This window comes from Schistocerca piceifrons, chromosome X (assembly GCF_021461385.2).
Source record: "Schistocerca piceifrons isolate TAMUIC-IGC-003096 chromosome X, iqSchPice1.1, whole genome shotgun sequence".
NCBI classification, from domain to species: domain Eukaryota; kingdom Metazoa; phylum Arthropoda; class Insecta; order Orthoptera; family Acrididae; genus Schistocerca; species Schistocerca piceifrons.
Window position 1 is genome coordinate 128026300 of NC_060149.1, and position 19424 is coordinate 128045723.

Consider the following 19424-nt stretch of genomic DNA (forward strand, 5'->3'; position numbering starts at 1 on the left):
GACCTAGGTTGTAGGGAAGGGACCGTTCGATGTGAAATGGGTGGCAGCTGTCATAATGGAGGTAATGTTGCTTGTTGGTGGGTTTGATGTGGACGGACGTGTGAAGCTGGCCATTGGACAGGTGGAGGTCAACATCAAGGAAAGTGGCATGGGATTTGGAGTAGGACCAGGTGAATCTGATGGAACCAAAGGAGTTGAGGTTGGAGAGGAAATTCTGGAGTTCTTCTTCACTGTGAGTCCAGATCATGAAGATGTCATCAATAAATCTGTACCAAACTTTGGGTTGGCAGGCCTGGGTAACCAAGAACGCTTCCTCTAAGCAACCCATGAATAGCTTTCACATCCCGCAACTACCCTCCCGACCTGGTACAGAAGCAAATAACCAGAGCCACTTCCTCATCTCCTCAAACCCAGAACCTCCCACAGAAGAACCCCAAAAGTGCCCCACTTGTGACAGGATACTTTCCGGGACTGGATCAGACTCTGAATGTGGCTCTCCAGCAGGGATACGACTTCCTCAAATCCCGCCCTGAAATGAGATCCATCCTTCATGAAATCCTCCACACTCCACCAAGAGTGTCTTTCTGCCGTCCACCTGACCTTCGTAACCTCTTAGTTCATCCCTATGAAATCCCCACACCACCTTCCCTACCCTCTGGCTCCTGCCCATGTAACTGCCCCCGGTGTAAAACCTGTCCCATGCACTCTCCCACCACCACCTACTCCAGTCCTGTAACCCGGAAGGTGTACACGATCAAAGGCAGAGCCACGTGTGAAAGCACCCACGTGATTTACCAACTGACCTGCCTACACTGTGAAGCTTTCTATGTGGGAATGACCAGCAACAAACTGTCCATTCGCATGAATGGACACAGGCAGACAGTGTTTGTTGGTAATGAGGATCACCCTGTGGCTAAACATGCCTTGCTGCACAGCCAGCACATCTTGGCACAGTGATACACCGTCCGGGTTATCTGGATACTTCCCACTAACACCAACTTGTCAGAACTCCGGAGATGGGAACTTGCCCTTCAGTATATCCTCTCTTCTCGTTACCCGCCAGGCCTCAATCTCCGCTAATTTCAATTTGCCGCCGCTCATACCTCACCTGTCTTTCAACAACATCTTTGCCTCTGTACTTCCGCCTCGACTGACGTCTCTGCCCAAACTCTTTCCCTTTACAAATGTCTGCTTGTGTCTGTGTATGTGCAGATGGATATGTGTGTGTGTGCAAGTGTATACCCCTTCTTTCCCCCTAAGGTAAGTCTTTCCGCCCCCAGGATTCGAATGACTCCTTACCCTCTCCCTTAAAACCCACATCCTTTCGTCTTTCCCTCTCCTTCCCTCTTTCCTGATGAGCAACAGTTTGTTGCGAAAGCTTGAATTTCATGTGTATGTTTGTGTGTCTATCGACCTATCGACCTGCCAGCACTTCCGTTCGCTAAGTCACATCATCTGTGTTTTTAGATATATTTTTCCCACGTGGAATGTTTCCCTCTATTATATATATATATATATATATATATATATATATATATATATATATATATATATATATATATATAATCTGCACTTGTTGGGATTATGGTAAACAGAGTTACAGTACACTTAATGCCATAGACACTTTCTGGGATACCAGAAACAAGATTATTTCAAATTCTTACAATTTTTGTAACCTTGTCATTATAAACATTGTGCAAAAGCAGTTCTCTCTTTCTGCATGTAAAGTGAATTCTTTAGTAGCATTTGACAGGACAAAGCTGATACTGAAATACAGGTGGTTGGTTTGTGGCTCACTGCAGTCACAATCATGGGATTAGTTTTCAAGATAAGATGATTACTTGAGCTGTGATTGAATTATGAACACTAATGTTGTAATGTTCCATCAAGTTCCATATTACATCTGGCGGACAGAGATTAATAAGACACAATTTGCTCTTTGACAGACCATGATATTGGTCTATATGTACTGTTTTCAGTTGTATAGGGAGACATACAGAATATTCATGGAATTAAGTCTTGTCTGTGAAGTTTACATTCAAGCAGCAAGTAAGTTCTATTGGGATCTACTTTTATCCTCCCATACTTTGCAAACATCGTTCATCAAGTACCTAGGGCCTGGGTTACAAAAGACGTAAGGAAGATTCTACAGTGGTTGTTACCTTTAACAACACAGCGACCACTCTGCAGATTTATTTGAGAGGTGTAGTCACCTGATTTGTGTGAGCTGAGTTGTGGTATACAGGCCATAGTCTACCACAGAGAAGTGAAACAAATGCGACCTTTCACTTAGCTGGATGTGCTACCCATTTGCTAGTAATAAGATTTCTGGAAAACGGTATTTTAGATTGAGACCTCCTTTTAACACATTGCTTCCTTTATGTTAATGCCTCATCCAGTTGGACTGAAGACTGCCTACAGCAAGAGGATATTGAACTCTGAAGGTTCACCTAAACAAAGAAATACTGATTCTACCAAAAAATTAATGTCTTCAAAAACGTTGCTGTGTTTTGTTTTATAGTAGCAAGTTTAATCACCTGTGTACTGAAATTGCATATAATAGTGGCACCCATGGATTACATTTATGTAAGGAGTTAATTAACTTATTCACATAAACTATATCACATTATTTTTCTGGTTTACTACATGAATAACTTCTCTGTACAAAATGTATTACAAATGAATAAGTAATAAATACAATCAAAGTGCATTTATTGCATACAGAAACAGATTATCATAAATGTAAGTATAATAGAACAACACATGAAGTTACACAAATTAAGTTGTAAATTAATAATTGAAAGCCCATTGTTGTAGTCTAATACATTTATTCTATTTTGTAACTATATACCAGTATTTAATTGAAAACCATTTAAAGTTCTTTTTATTTGAATTTGACTTTTAGCTAGCCTGTGAACCATAATTCAAAACATGTGGTAAAAGTCTCAATCCAACCCTTAAAAGAAAAACAAATTGTATTCATGAAGTCCACTGTAATTTCACACTGACAGTTAATTTGAAGGTTACTTCAACCGACATTATCCAGCCACAGAAGTACCTCAGGAATCAGGGATTTGAATCGGTTTTGCAAAAAATTTGTAAGCTTTGTCTACCATTAAATCAAATATCAATAGCTTTAGTTCACAGATTAACTATAATTTGATTAGTTAGCACAGTTAAATGGTAGGCAATGGTTATAATCCAGATATATGTGATCCCATACACATTACTTTAGAGCAGTGTTCAGTTATATCAATTAAATAATGAAATATTATTTCAAGTTCTACTTCAGAACACAGATTTAATCTTCTACAGTTAAGTTACATTTTCTGTTCACTTATGTTCACAACTTTCTTTGAAGGTTTGTTGCCATGAATTATGTATAAAAGCTGCACAATTGTTAAGAAATAGCTGTGACTGATTCTTAAAATATCACAAACACATTGCACACTGCAAATAAAGGTAGATATTTCAGTCCTAAACTTAACATGTAGTTTAATAACTTCTTAATGAATGAAAGTATTAATATGACAGTAGTTGTCATTATTGTTATTGACTTAGAGATATTGAGTTTAATCTAAGGCAGTGGATGCATATAGCAGTAGCTGCATAAGTTAAATAAAACTATTTCTCCACAAAATATCCAAAGTTGGTATGTCATCATAAATCTGTAAACTGTCACAATAGGAGTGCATTACAGGCATCATCCCAAAACCAATATGAGACTTCAGGTGTCATTGCACTACACTGATGAACAACAAATGTTCTTAGCAATACAGAATGTAGTGAGCATTCTCGCTTCTGAAAGTCATTTAGTATACTGGTTACATTGTGGTCCAGGTCATATCCTTCTCACAATGGTAAGCTGTAATAGTCAGGAAGATTCATCCTGTAAAAGAAAACCAAATACTGATGTACAAAAACACTTTTCACAATAATTATAGTTCATGACAACACTGTGGAAATTAAGAATTAGTTGCCAACACTTAGAGGAGTATTAATTGTTTAATTCTCTGACTTGATGTTCATTTAACAGAGGCATCTGATTTCTTGACTTGGCAACATTTCTCTTGAATTATAAATGAAAAGCATAACATAATGTTTTATACATTTTTGAAAACATGTGTCTTAAAGATTGTTTCTGCAGGTACTTATGAAGCCTAAATTATTACACATGTAATATGTGTAATAATTTAGGCTTCATAAGTATGTTAGCAATAGGTCCTCTGTAAGTCATAAATTAGTGTAGACAGTTAATCATTTTTCCCCTCTTTTGCAAGCATTAACAGCTAATATTATGATGGATAAGATCAAAATGCAGTCGTACACTGATCAGGATCCTTAATTATTTCACACTGACTTAGGTTCCTGATTAGATGCTTTGTAGTTGATAAAAATATGAGACAGTTATCATCAAAAACTTTCACAGTTGTCAGTTGAGAAGCAGAATCAAATCTTAAATGTACTGTATCATTATTTATGGAAGTAAACAGTTGATTTAACATGTGGAAGCCTTACAAAAATGGCAATTACAACTAGTTCCACAATAGATTGAGTTTCCACTGAAATTTAGATATAATTAATGAAATAGAAAGAAGAGTCAGTTAAAATTTGTATCTTTCACTTTGATCAATTGGTCAGCCCATAATTCTCTCTCTCTCTTTGCCATCAGTCTTCTGAGTGGTTTGATGTGGCCTGCAATGAATTCCTCTCCTGCTGTGACAATTCCTCTCCTGTGACAACCTTTCCATTTCAGAGTAGCACTTGCAACCTATGTCCTCAATTATTTGCTGGATGTATTCTAGTCGCTGTCTTCCCCTACAGTTTTTACCCTCTACAGCTCCTTCTAGTACCATGGAAATTATTTCCTGATGTTTTAGCAGATATCCTATCATTCTGTCCCTTCTTCTTGCCAATTTTTTCCATTTAACCCTTTCCTCAGTGATTTTGTGGAGCGCCTTCTCATTCCTGATCATATCAGTCTACCCAATTTTCAACTTTCTTCCAAAGCACCACATCTCAAATGCATCGATTCTCTTCCATTCTGGTTTTCCATCAGTCCATGAATACAAAATTAAATTAATTTACCAGGATGATAAACAGAGTTCTTTTACAATATCCAAGATTTATGGCATGAAAACACCTGTTAGCATATGCAAATCTACACACTCAAATGTCAGAGGATCATGGCACAGATCATGGCATATTTCCAAGGTCTATGGTAGTTTCATTTTTCCTACTGGTAAGATATTACTGAAGGTTCAGTAAGAATGATTTTCACGTATTCAAAATTGTTTTACATGAGCTCAAAACATGTTCTGCCGAGAGAGTGTCATCATTACATTGGACACAGGCTGTCAGCCACTGCCAGCATTTTGACTCTGACTGAAGGTAACGAGGTCTGTCCAGGTGGCCACAACACATTGCACCTTGTACCTATGATCTAAAACACAAGATGCTTCATTTGCTTTGGCAAGCATGAAATTATGCTTTACAGTAGTGTGAATGTCTGCATAGAGTACCTTTGACAAATATACACTACTGGCCATTAAAATTGCTACACCACGAAGATGACGTGCTACAGACGCAAAATTTAACCGACACGAAGAAGATGCTGTGATATGCAAATGATTAGCTTTTCAGAGCATTCACACAAGGTTGGCGCCGGTGGCGACACCTACAACGTGCTGACATGAGGAAAGTTTCCAACCGATTTCTCATACACAAACAGTAGTTAACCGGCGTTGCCTGGTGAAACGTTGTTGTGATGCATCGTGTAAGGAGGAGAAATGCGTACCATCACGTTTCCGACTTTGATAAAGGTCGGATTGTAGCCTATCGCGATTGCGGTTTATCGTATCGCGACATTGCTGCTCGCGTTGGTCGAGATCCAATGACTGTTAGCAGAATATGGTATCGGTGGGTTCAGGAGGGTAATACGGAACGCCGTGCTGGATCCCCACGGCCTCGTATGACTAGCAGTCGAGATGACAGGCATCTTATCCGCATGGCTGTAACGGGTCGTGCAGCCACGTCTCAATCCCTGAGTCAACTGATGGGGACGTTTGCAAGACAAAAACCATCTGCACGAACAGTTCGACGACGTTTGCAGCAGCATGGACTATCAGCTCGGAGACCACGGCTGCGGTTATCCTTGACGCTGCATCACAGATAGGAGCGCCTGTGATGGTGTACTCAACGACGAACCTGGGTGCACGAATGGCAAAACGTCATTTTTTCGGATGAATCCAGTTTTTGTTTACAGCATCATGATGGCCGTATCCGTGTTTGGCGACATCGCGGCGAACGCACATTGGAAGCGTGTATTCGTCATCGCCATACTGGCGTATCACCTGGCGTGATGGTATGGGGTGCCATTGGTTACACGTCTCGGTCACCTCTTGTTCGCATCGACGGCACTTTGAACAGTGAACGTTACATTTCAGATGTGTTACGACCAGTGGCTCTAGGCTACCCTTCATTCGATCCCTGCCAAACCCTACATTTCAGCAGGATAATGCACGACTACATGTTGCAGGTCCTGTATGGGCCTTTCTGGATACAGAAAATGTTCGACTGCTGCCCTGGCCAGCACATTCTCCAGATCTCTCAACAATTGAAAACGTCTGGTCAATGGTGGCCGAGCAACTGTCTCGTCACAATACGCGAGTCACTGCTCTTGATGAACTGTGGTATCGTGTTGAAGCTGGATGGGCAGCTGTAGCTGTACACGCCATCCAAGCTCTGTTTGACTCAATGCCCAGGCGTATGAAGGCCGTTATTACGGCCAGAGGTGGTTGTTCTGGGTACTGATTTCTCAGGATCTATGCACCCAAATTGCGTGAAAATTTCTTCTTGGTGTAGCAATTTTAATGGCCAGTAGTGTATATTGTATTTTTGGTACTTGGATGTTACGATTACTGACTAAGCTTTAGAAAATGGAATGTCAGGTGAAGAAAGTCTAACATTTGTGACGTATTGTCCCGTTTGGGTTCAATGGAGGGATGAAGGTAGCAGAGGCATCTCGAAACATCTGTGACGTTTATGGGGCGAGCGCAATTGGAGACACTGCCTCAGAAAAGGGGTTTCGTCGTATACAGACCTCCCATCCATACTGATGCACACATAGAGAGTTGTATTAAGTACTTCCTTGTAATGTTCAAGTATAATTCACTGTGGACAACGTACCACGGAAGACTGCTGCATCAGCAGAGGTTGTTTGTTCTTGTTAAACATGAACTGCTGACAGTTTCGCTCTATGCGCAAACTGTGCATAGCCAATAGGGATTGTGGTAGGGGATTCACCTGTTGACTGCGGGTCGCTGTCGAAGAGATTCGGCTCCGGGCCAGACGTTCTGTCACTAACACCGGCTCCTAGCTACGACGTGTTTCTGTCCTAAATCCTTTGCGAACTTCAGTTTCGCAGTGACTTACATTTTTGACACATCATCTCTCGGTTTTCCAGTGACCGGATGGCGCCTGGCAAACAACCCTGGGTGCACCAAAATTCACACACACACACACACACACACACACACACACACACAACCACGAAGAAGTTATCTGAATAGGACGGAAATCCTTAGATGTGATTTAGATGCGAAGACAAATAAATGTTTAAAATTTTAGAAAAATTAGATGCTTTACTCAAGAGAAAGAGCAGTGCGAGCTCTGATTTCCCTTATTTTTTAATTACGATCCTTTCTCCCTATGTAGGTCGGCGTAAACAAAATATTTTTGAATTCGGAGGAGAAAGTTAGTGATTGAAATTTCGTCTGAAGATCCCCCCCCCCCCCCCTCGAAGTGAAACAGACACCTTTGTTTTAATGATGTCCAGCCCAAATCTTGTATCATGTCCGTAACACTTGCTGCCCTATTTCTCGATAGTATAAAACGTACTGCTCTTCTTTGAACTTTCTCGGTGTACTCCGTCAGTCCTATCTGGTAAGGATTCCACACCGAGCAACAGTACTCCAAACAGGACGGACAAACGTAGTGTAGGCACTCTCTTTAGTAGATCTGTTACATCTGCTAAGTGTTCCGTCAATAAAACGCTGTCTTTGGTTCGCCTTCTCCACAACATTAGAATTTAAGTTGTTCGTGATTGTATTTAGTTGAATTTACGGCCTTTAGATTTGACCGATTTATCGAGCAACCGAAGTTTAACGGATTCCTTTTAGCGCTCATGTGGATGACCTACTACTTTTCAATATTTAGTGTCCATTGCCAATTTTCGCTCCATACTGATATCTTCTCCAAATCGTTTTTCAATTTGTTTTTATCTTCTGATGACTTTACTAGGCGACAAACGACAGTATCATCTGCAAACAACCTAAGACGGCTGCTCAGATTGTCTCCTAAGTCGTTTATATAGCTAAGGAACAGCAGAGGGCCTATAACAGTGCCTTGGGGAACGCCAGAAATCACTTTTGTTTTACCCGCTGACTTTCAGTCAGTTACTACGAACTGCGACCTCTCTGACAGGATATCAAGAATCCAGACGCAAAACTAAGACGGTATTCCATAAGCACGCAATTTGATTACAAGCAGCTCGTGAGGTACCGTGTACGGAATCAATTTGAGATCCTTTGCTAATAACATTCAACACTTCGTGTGGGTAAAGAGCTAGTTTTATTTCACAAGAATGATGTTTTCTAAATCCACGTTGTCTGTATCAACAGACCGTTCTCTTCGAGGTAATTCATAATGTTCGAACACAATATATGTTCCAAAATCCTGCTGCATATCAACGTTAATAATTTGGGCCTGTAATTTAGTGGATTACTCGGATTGCTCCTATTGCCTTTCTTGAATACTGGTGTCACTTATGCAACTTTCCAGTCTTTGGGTATGGGTCTTTCGTCGAACGAACGGGTGTATATGACTGTTAAGTACGGAGCTATTGCATCGACATACTGCGAAAGGAACCTAATTGGTATGCAGTCTGAACCGGAAGACTTGCTTTTATTAAGCGATTTCAGTTGCTTCACTACTCCGAGGATATCTACAAATCTACAAGCTACGAACTTATGCACGAACATTGTTTTAGATTAATTTCAATGGTGACGGTAGAGTGCATACAAGTACAGGGTGTACATGAAGTCCAGGGACACTTTCAATTATTTATTGCACAAGAACGAAGCACTGTACTAATCGAATTCTTGCCATACCCGTCCCAGCATGGCATCATCGACGGTGGCAGTCGCTTCCCGTATTCTCTCCCGGAGCTCTGCTACATCACGTGGTAGAGGCAGTAGATACACCAGATCTTTAATGTGTCCCCACAGAAAGAAGTCACATGGAGTGAGATCTGGTGATCGGGAAGGCCATTTCATGAAAGAGCTGTCCTCTTCTGTTCCACGGCCGATCCATCGATGAAAATTGGGTGGAGCGCCGTACTGCTGAAAGGTAAACGGAGAGTCCAATTGCATTTGAGGCATCACCCATTGCTGCAACATGTCCAAGTAGGATTATCCAGTGACAGTGCTCTTGGCGAAGAAGAGGGGCCAGTACAGTTTTCACTTGACAAGGGAAAAAAAAATTACCTTTGGGGAATCATGCTCAAATTCAGTGCATTCATCTGGATGCTTTGTACCTCAGATTCGACAATTATGCCTGTTCACTTTCCCATAAGTGTGAAAAGTGGCTTCGTCGCTAAAAATTAAGCGGTCAACAATGCCATCCCCATCCTCATTCAATTGTTGCAACTGCGAACAAAACTCAAAACGCTTGTCTTTGTCGTCGTCGTTGAGTTTCTGCACTAGCTCCAATTTGAATGGTTTCATAGACAGCTTTTGTCGCAGGACTGTTCACACTGTCTTTGGAGCCATTTCGATTTCACAGGGTGCACGACCGACAGATTTCTTTGGACTCGGTAATGTCTCTCGTACGCGCTCCACATTCACTTCACTGAAACTATGACGTCCGCTTCTCTTTGACGGACGCAAGCAACCCGTCGTAAAGAATTTGTTGTGCCAGTGGTAAATGGCCTTCCTTGTTGGTGGCTTCTTACCGCACTTGGTTCTAAACATCCGTTGAACAGCTGTAGCACACTTGTTTTTGTCGAACTCCAACACACAGAAAGCCCGCTCCGCACCTGAACTCGCCATGTTTGCGACTAGCGCTGACTATCGGCAAATTACGAAACTACCCTGTGGCGGTATACATGAAAAAACTTTCAGGGTTTCTCTTTAAAATGACGTGTGTATGATATCTGTGCAATGTTTGGTTCTTGTGCAATAAAGAATTGAACGTGTTCCCAAACTTTATGTACACCCTCTACTTCAGTCTTCCTCAGATTGTATGCTGCATGAGGAATGGTCATGTTGCTGTTGTTACTAGATGGTGTTTACTCGGTTTACTGAAGATATTTTGGACGAGGACTATTACTACAAAATTTAATGCTTGCTAAATCAAGTGCTCCAACAAGCTTCGACTTTACACCAATCCTAAGAACGGAAGTATTTTTGTACATCTAATTTCAAAAAACAGTTCTCAAGGTGCGTGATGATGTCTATATTGTTGTAATATAAAGAGTTGTTCTTAAGCCGGCCGATGTGGGTGAGCGCTTCTAGGCTCTTCAGTCCAGAATGGCGCTGTTGCTACGGTCGCAGGTTCGAATCCTGCCTCGGGCATGGATGTGTGTTATGTCCTTAGGTTAAAAATGGTTCAAATGGCTCTGAGCACTATGGGCCTTAACTTCTGAGGTCATCAGTCCCCTAGAACATAGAACTACTTAAACCTAACTAACCTAAGGACATCACACACATCCAAGCCCGAGGCAGGATTCGATCCTGCGACCGTAGCAACAGCGCCGTTCCGGACTGAAGAGCCTAGAACCGCTCGCCCACACAGGCCGACTTAAGAAGAACTCTTCATATTACAACAACATAGACATCATCATGCACCTTGAGAACTGTTTTTTGAAATTAGATGCACAAAAATACTTCCGTTCTTAGGACTGGTGTAATGTCGCGCGGTTCCAGACTGTAGCGCCTAGAACCGCTCGACCACACCGGCCGGCGCCCTTAGGTTAGTTAGGGTTAAGTAGTTCTAAGTCTAGAGGACTTAGAACTACTTAAACCAAACTAACCTAAGTGTGGTGTCACCGCCAGACACCACACTTGCTAGGTGCTAGCCTTTAAATCGGCCGCGGTCCGCTAGTATACGTCGGACCGGCGTGTCGCCACTGTCAGTGATTGCAGACCGAGCGCCGCCACACGGCAGGTCTAGAGAGACGTCCTAGCACTCGCCCCAGTTGTACAGCAGACTTTGCCAGAGATGGATCACTGACAAATACGCTCTCATTTGCCGAGACGATAGTTAGCATAGCCTTCAGCTACGTCATTTGCTACGACCTAGCAAGGCGCCATTATCAGTTTATATTGAGATTGTAATTATGTATCATCAAGAGCGATGTTCTACAATTATAGATTAAAGTTAAATATTCCAGAAGCTATGTACTATTTTTGGCTACTATAATTACTTTAACTTGTTCCAGACCTCACGCCAGTCTGCGTGAGCTTAAACGAGTGCATTTCGGCCTCCTCTAGCAAACACTAAGGACACTAAGGACACTAAGGACATGACACACATCCATGCCCGAGGTAGGATTCGAACCTGCAACCGTAGTAGCAACGCGGTTCCAGACTGAAGCGCCTAGAACTGCTCGGCCACAGCGGCCGGCTATTTATATTCACGGCATGCACTACACACTTTAAGTAATGACTTATGCAATATGGTGGCTTAAACCATTTTAATCCTTCATCCGTGAAGACGGTCCAAGATCGAAACCAGTACACGTCTGGGTGTAAAATAAAACCAGCTGATGGTTCAAAGATGCATGTTATACAATACTTAACGGCTGTTGACAGTAACCTTCCAAAAATTTTTAACTCAGAGTGTGTTTATAATTTCATAAAATCGGGATGATTTATTGAAGTGAAAGCGCTTCACAAATTCATAAAGTCAATAACGCGTTGGTTCACCTCTGGCCCTTAAGCAAGGAGCTTGGCATTGATCGATAAGAGTTGTTGGATATCCTCCAGAGGGATATCATGCCAAATTCTGTCCAATTGGCGTGCTAGACCATCGAATTCCCGAGCTAGTTGGAGGACCCACCCTTCCCATTATACTCCAGACGCTCTCAATTGGGGAGAGAGTCGGTGACCTTGCTGGCCAAAGTAGGGTTTGTTAAGCATGAAGACAACAATAGAAACTCTCGCCATGTGCAGGTAGGCATTATCTTTCTGAAATTTAAGTTGAGGATGGCTTGCCATCCTCGTAGAATATCATGGACGTGCCACTGTGCTATAAGAGTGCCGCGGATGATAACCAAAGGGGTACTGTTATGAAAAGAAATGGTATTGTATTGTATTGTATGTTAATCGGGGACCTAGAAACGATGGAGAGGCTCCGTCCCCGCCGCAGCCGCAGTGATCCACAACCCCACGACGACTACCGCAGTCCACTTCAACCCTCCGCCGCCCCACACCGAACCCAGGGTTATTGTGCGGTTCAGCCCCCGGTGGACCCCCCCAGGGAACGTCTCACAGCAGACGAGTGTAACCCCTATGTTTGCGTGGTAGAGTAATGGTGGTGTACGCGTACGTGGAGATCATGTTTGCGCAGCAATCGCCGACGTAGTGTAACTGTGGCGGAATAAGGGGAACCAGCCCGCATTCGCCGAGGCAGATGGGAAACCGCCTAAAAACCATCCACAGACTGGCCGGTTCACCGGACCTCGACACAAATCCGCCGGGCGGATTCGTGCCGGGGACCAGGCGGTCCTTCCCAAAAGAAATGGTACTCCTGGTTGTCGGGACAGTCGTATTGGAATTCCACCAATGACAGGGGTGTCTACAGACACGTCTTCAGTCTCGAATCTCATTGACTTGAACAGAACTGTCTTCAGTGATGAGTCATGCTTCGAACTGAGCCTCGATTACCAATGGCTCCACGACGCTTTCTTACGTGAAAGCGCAACACGGAACTGTAATGACAACGGGGTATCTTAGCGGGTTGCCTACGCAGAGCCTTGCTCCCGTCGCGTCCATAGTTTTGCTAGGCCGGCAGGCACATTTACCGAGTCGGTTGCGGTTGCGCAGTCTTATCAGCCGTGATAAGGCTAGCAAGGTCCCCGAATCTCTCGCGAACTGAGAACGTTTGGAGCATTGTGGGCAGGGCTCTCCATCCGTCTCGGGATTCTGGCGATCTAACGCGCTAATTGGACAGAATTTGGCACGAAATCCCTCACGAGGACATCAAACAACTCTATGAATCAATGTCAAGCCGAATAAGTGCTTGCACCAACTTGATTGAATCGAAACTTGGAGAGATCTTCTATCCACTGATGTGTGACTTTTTTTCTGTGTCTTATAGTTTTTGCACAGTCGTCTTCTGAAACCCTGGAGATACTTCCGAGTAGCCAGATATAAACCATGTTATCTAAGTGAACAGCATGCCTAGCAATTTTGTATATTCTACATTAGTTCCCCATATACCGGTTCGTGCTGAAAAGTAGCCTCTGAATTTTTTGTGTGAAAACTCTTAAAACTTTATAAATAAAACAAATTTTGCTAACATTCTACATCTTTGTTCTTCATGTCTAAATAAAGGGTGTTTCCGTAAGGCTCATTTCACACTGGAAACTGGTGACGGTCACCAGCGACGGTCACCCAAAGAGATACATTCGTTTGAACGGGAGCGTTCACACCGGAACACTACACTGCCTCACCGAGCCACTGTGACCAAGCACTGACTCACCCTCGCCACATTTGACGGACACGGTCACTGTGTTCAAAGCAGTCACCACCGGACATGCGTGAGTTTCAATTGGAGTGTTCGCACTGGGTCGCTGATCACAGACACAGCGCTGCAGATTTGCCGACCGACAGGCAGTCATTTCTGAGACACTAACACGAAACATTCATTGTACATTATACCGTACACACTGAGTTTAGATTCGATTAACACGAAAGATTTTATAAGTGAAGTAGAAAGTCGTCCTGCTATTTGGGATGTGAAAAGCGATGACTGTAGAAACAAAGTGATGAAAACGAATGAGTGGCAAGAAATTATAACGAAACTTCCTGGCAGATTAAACCTGTGTGCCCGACCGAGACTTGAACTCGGGACCTTTGCCTTTCGCGGGCAAGTGCTCTACCATTTTTTTTCTTTTTTTTTTAATTTTTATAATGTTTTTTTTCTCACCAGGAACAGGATAAATGAACAAAAGATCTTTATTGGTACAAACTTAAATACAACAGAAATGCCATCCTTCCGGCGAAAATAACACAAGACAAGACAAGAATAATAATACTGATGTAAGCTAAGAGGTGTGAAGCAATATACAGTGGAGTGAGGGAAAAACCAGTGTTTTCTGGTATAGTGCATAAAAGAAAGGAGGCGCGTGTCCATGCGCCTACTCCACTGTGGGTTACAAATGTAGAAAGTAGCGTGGGGGGTCACAGATGTCAGCAGGGGGGGGGGGGGGGGGCGGGAGTGCTGTCGGCGTATGGCACCATCCAACTGAGCGGGGGTGACGTAAAGATCGCATGTAGGTAATTGGCGAAGAAGGCGCGGTAGCGCGGTCGGTGTTCGACTTCACTGTGGGCGGTTTGGTTCAAATGGCTCTGAGCACTATGGGACTTAACATCTGTGGTCATCAGCCCTCTAGAACTTAGAACTACTTAAACCTAACAAACCTAAGCACATCACACACATCCATGCCCGGGGCAGGATTCGAAGCTGCGACCGTAGCAGTCACGCGGTTCCGGACTGAAGCGCTTAGAACCGCACGGCCACCGCGGCCGGCTGGGCGGTTTGTAAGTACTGCCAGAAATCAAGGCGTGATTTGTCGCCATCATTATACATGTAGGTGATCGTCCATGCCTTGAACCATAGAATCGCATGATTTTTGGTGGCGGGGAAATAAGTATTCTCAGGATGGATAAAAGTCCATGGGTCAATCGAGTCCGGCGGAACGCGGAGGTAACAGGCAACGAACTGTCGGGCAAGTTTCCAGACGTCACTGGTGGCAGCACAAGTCAGTTGATGGACATCGTCATCCACGAGGTGGCAAATGAAACAAAGTGGAGAGTCCTTTAGTCCGATGGCATGAAGACGATGATTTGTGGCGAATTTTTCATTTGCGACTTGGTACCATGTTGCCCGGACGTTGGAGGGAAGAAAAGGCTGGTGGATGTGACGCCAAACCGTGGGCCACCGCGTGGACGGATGTCTCAGTTCGATATTGTTGCTGGATATGGAACGAAGGAGTGGGGTGTAAAAATCTTTAGGTCGAGGAGAACGCGTGGTCGGTAAGTGTGTGTGAGCATAACTGAAGTCGACGATGAAATCAGAAATGTGCGTCAGATGGTGCTTGATGTGTCCGACTGGTACTGGGGGTGTTATGGTCGCGGGCACAAGAATTTCCAGCAAGCTGCGCGTAAGGGAGGTGCCCCCGTGCCACTGCTTGTGCATGGTGGACATGTACAAGGACGCCGCTCGGAGTCGCACGTTGACAAGGCCGAGGCCCCCCGCTCGCGGGGAACGGGTGAGCGTGTCGTAGCGGACCTTAAAGAGTGTACCGGCAGTAAGGAAGTATCCGAAGGCAGCCTGGAGGTTGCGTCCAATAGTTGATGGCAGCGGGAGGACCTGTGCAATGTGGACCATTCTGGACGCCACATGTTGATTCAGGTATTGGACACGTTGTAAAGAATCGAGTCGTCGGAGAAGATTTTGTCGCACCGTCGTGCGGATAGTTTGGAGTGCACGCCGAAAATTGATGGCAGCGGAGCGGCGCACGGTGGAGGTGAAAATGATACCGAGGTATCGTAGTTTTTGTACACACGGGAGAGGTGCTAAGTCGTCGTGGGAGAGGCCGCGTCCAATGGGCATCGCCGCGGATTTAGCCACATTCATGTTACTGCCCGCTGCAGTGCCGTACGTTGATATCAAATCAAGTACCGTGTGTGTTTCACTCCGTGAGCGGATCAAGAGAAGGAGATCGTCCGTATACGCACGACACCGAAAACTGTGCTGTCGCAGAGTGAGCCCAGAAAGGTGGCTCGTCAGACTCCCGATGAGTGGCTCCAGGCTTATGGCATAGAGTAGTGCCGAAAGTGGGCAGCCTTGCCGTACGGAACGCCGGATCGCCACTGGTCCCGCCACACGGCCATTAACCTGAATCAGCGATTCGGCGGTGCCGTACAGGCGCCGGATCACGTCGATAAAGGCTGGTGGAAAACTCATGCTGTTCATTACTGAGAATAGAAAAAGATGCCGCACTTTGTCGAATGCGGTGTCAAAATCAATGGCAACCACTGCGGCGCGGAGTCTGTACGCCGCTGCCAGTGCAATTAAATCGCGACATTCTCCTGTGGCCGTTTGAATATTAACTGAGCCGCCCGGAGTTGTCTGTTCCGGAGATAGAATGCTGGGCAGGACCTTGCGGCATCGCGTTGCCAGTAGGCGTGTAAAAATTTTACAGTCTGCGTTAAGCAGAGTCAGGGGACGGTAATCTGCAGTCGTCACACCTGGTGTCGGTTTGTGGATGGGTATAATAAGTCCCGTGACGAAGGACGGCGGTACGGCGTTCCCCATCGTCAGCAGTTCATGAAACATCGTTGTCCACCGTGACGCCATTAGTGTGAAGAAAGCGCGATAAATTCTATCGGCAATCCGTCGACACCAGGTGACTTATTCAGAGCACCTTTTTTGATTGCATTGTGGATTTCGTCACGCGTAATGGACTCCATCAGCTCGTCCGCTTCGTCGCTGGTGAGGGTCCGAGTTACGTGTTGTAACACACACTCCTCAGCGTGGTTGTTGGTAGTCTCCTCCTGGTACATTGTGCGGTAGTGGTCGACAAAGGCACTGACGATTTCGGCCTGGCAAGTGACTTGCTGGCCGCGACAGGTGGTGATCTCGTTGATGAGTTGTTGTCGTCGATGTTTTCTATCGGAGGCGATATGATGCATGGTCGGATGTTCATGTTCCGCCGAATCTTGACATCGGGTTCGCACCATAGCCCCCCGCAGTCTACGGTGTGTCAAAGTTACAATTTGCGCCTTAATCCTGCTGCGTTCCCTCTGGGTGTGGGGGTGGGCGGTTGGGCGTCCAGGTCGCGGAGAACGGCGTAGAAATAGTCGGTAGTGTGCCGGCGCCACGTAGCAACTTCCTTTCCATACTGAATCAAAGTACGTCGAATGACAGGTTTGGCACATTCCAGCCACCAGGTCAAGGTCGTGCAGTATTTAGGTAAGCGACGTTCATAGGTGCCCATGTCTCGGTAACACGCTGAAGACATTCGGGATCATGAAGATGGGAGGTGTTAGCTTCCATGGTGCACGACTACGCCAGACCACTTGCTTGGGGAAGAGAATGTTGCAGATGTAGGCACAGTGGTCCGAAAAGGCCAGGAGCCAAAGTTCAGCACCTTGGACTACAGGTGCGAGTTTCCGAGAGACGTAAATTCTATCAAGGTGGCTCGCGAAGTGACTCGTCCGGTAAGTATGTCCAGGCGCGTCGCCGTACTGAACTTCCCAAGTGTCGCGGAGCAACAGATCTCGGACGACAAGACGCAGTTCTTGACAGGTGTTGAAGTGGGGCACTTGATCTTTAGGGTGCAATACACAATTAAAATCACCCCCAAGCAAGTAATGGTCGCAGCGTCCAAGAAATAAAGGAGCGATTTCTTCTGAATAGAAGAGTGCCCTCTCGCGTCTGCGGGTGGAGCCTAACGGAGCGTAAATGTTGACGATACGCGTCCCCATGACGGTGACGGCCATGCCTCTGGCAGATGGAAGGTATGTGATATCGGCCACTGGAATGCCTTCTCTGGCGTAGATGGCTACGCCGCGTCCCAGGTGGTCACCAGGAGAAGATAAGTGTTATATCCCGCGACGTCTGAAAGTGTGGCCAAGTGTACTTCTTGTAGTAGTGTGATATCGACGTCCGACGCACGTATCATCTCTCGCAGAAGTTGAAGTTTCACTGGTGAGCTAAAGGTGTTAGTGTTGATCGTCGCTATTCGGTAGGTTTGGAGCCGTACCCCGCCGTGGAGGGGAACTCCACCGGCGGAGGATGAAGAGGGGCGAGGCAACGGCGAGTCGTGCCGTACGCCACCTGACGACGTTATCAGCGGCGTAACGATGCTTCCGTCTGGGGTAACTCTGTCCCCAAAGTATGGTCCGGGTCCTCATCGACGTCCTCACTCCACACCATTGAAGGCGCTGTCGTTGTGATGGTCGTACGGTCCACTTCGGTCGTAGGGGCGGAGGACGTCTCGGCGGCAGTCGCAACGGTGGAGTCCATTGGTTCAGGAGCACCTGAGCTAGCCAGTAGAGTACGCATCGACACAGCCACAGTCGGCGTCGTGTTGTCGTCATTCGTGTCGTCGTGTAGGTTCTCCGAGGCCTCGTCGGGTCGGACGGACTCTGGAGCATCAAGGGGAGGTGATCCGTCTTGTTCCGAGACCGTACGGCGCCTCCTCTTGCGTCTCTTAGGTGAACGTTGTTTGCGGGTTCGTCCCTCCGTGTCGGACGACGGAAGGGAGTCGCGTCGCTCTGAGAGGAAGGCCGTCGCGGGAACGTCAAATGAAGGGGCGTCCATATGTTCAGGCGGGTGGGTGTCGGAAGTCATTGCTGTTGGTAGTGGCTCCGGAGTAGCGTCAGGCTTTGAGCGCGACGTGTCGGCCCCGGCGGTATCCGTAGCAGCTGGAAGGGTTACCGGTACGTGGTCCGATGGGCGGCGGCCGGTGGGAGGAGAAGAGAGCGCCGATGCGTAGGTGATCGGTAAAACCGTCGTCGGAGCCGGAGGTGCCACGGTAGCGGCTGGCAATTGGGTGATTCGTCGCTGAAGACACTCATATCTGAGGTGGCCTTCTTTGCCGCACCTGGAACAGGTCTTGGGTTGGCCGTCGTATATGACAACCGCGCGGCACCCGCTAATTTGCAGGTAAGATGGCACGTGGCGATGGAGGTCGCTGGTGATCTGCCGTACACCGTTAAGAGCGGGGTACGTTTGGATTTGCGCCCAGCGTTCGGCAGTGTGGCCATGTACAGTGCCATAGGGGCGGAAAGCCGCGATAACGTCTTCCGCCGGAAGCTCGAACGGGAGTTCGAAAACTCGTATGGTGCTCATTCCTAAGCCGGCATGGTCGACAGTGACCGCTCCGACATTGCCGTCGGCGTGGCAAAAGCGTAATCCATGATTGGTGTCACGAAGTATTCTTTCACATACCGCGTCACTGACGACTTTGACGTACACAGTACTGCTTAATATGGACAAATGGATGCCCAAGATGTCGGAAGCTGGGATCTTAGCAACGTCGCGTAGGAAGCGTTCCACTTCCAAGGCCTTTGGTCGTGCGTATTCGTTGCAGAAGTTGAATCGTAATGTTGATTTTCGAAAACGGTTGG

At 45.9% G+C, this 19424-nt stretch overlaps 1 protein-coding gene across 1 annotated transcript in view; it reads right to left on the reverse strand.

Moving 5' to 3' along the window:
• Nucleotides 1-2621: 2621 nt before the first annotated feature.
• Nucleotides 2622-19424, reverse strand: part of LOC124721836 (endoplasmic reticulum protein SC65-like) — a 452431-nt gene continuing 435628 nt past the window's right edge. Inside the window, exon 7 of the mRNA XM_047246962.1 lies at nt 2622-3889. Within this exon, the coding sequence (XP_047102918.1) occupies nt 3875-3889 (15 nt within the window). The 3' untranslated portion in view covers nt 2622-3874. The remainder of the gene's footprint in view (nt 3890-19424) is intronic.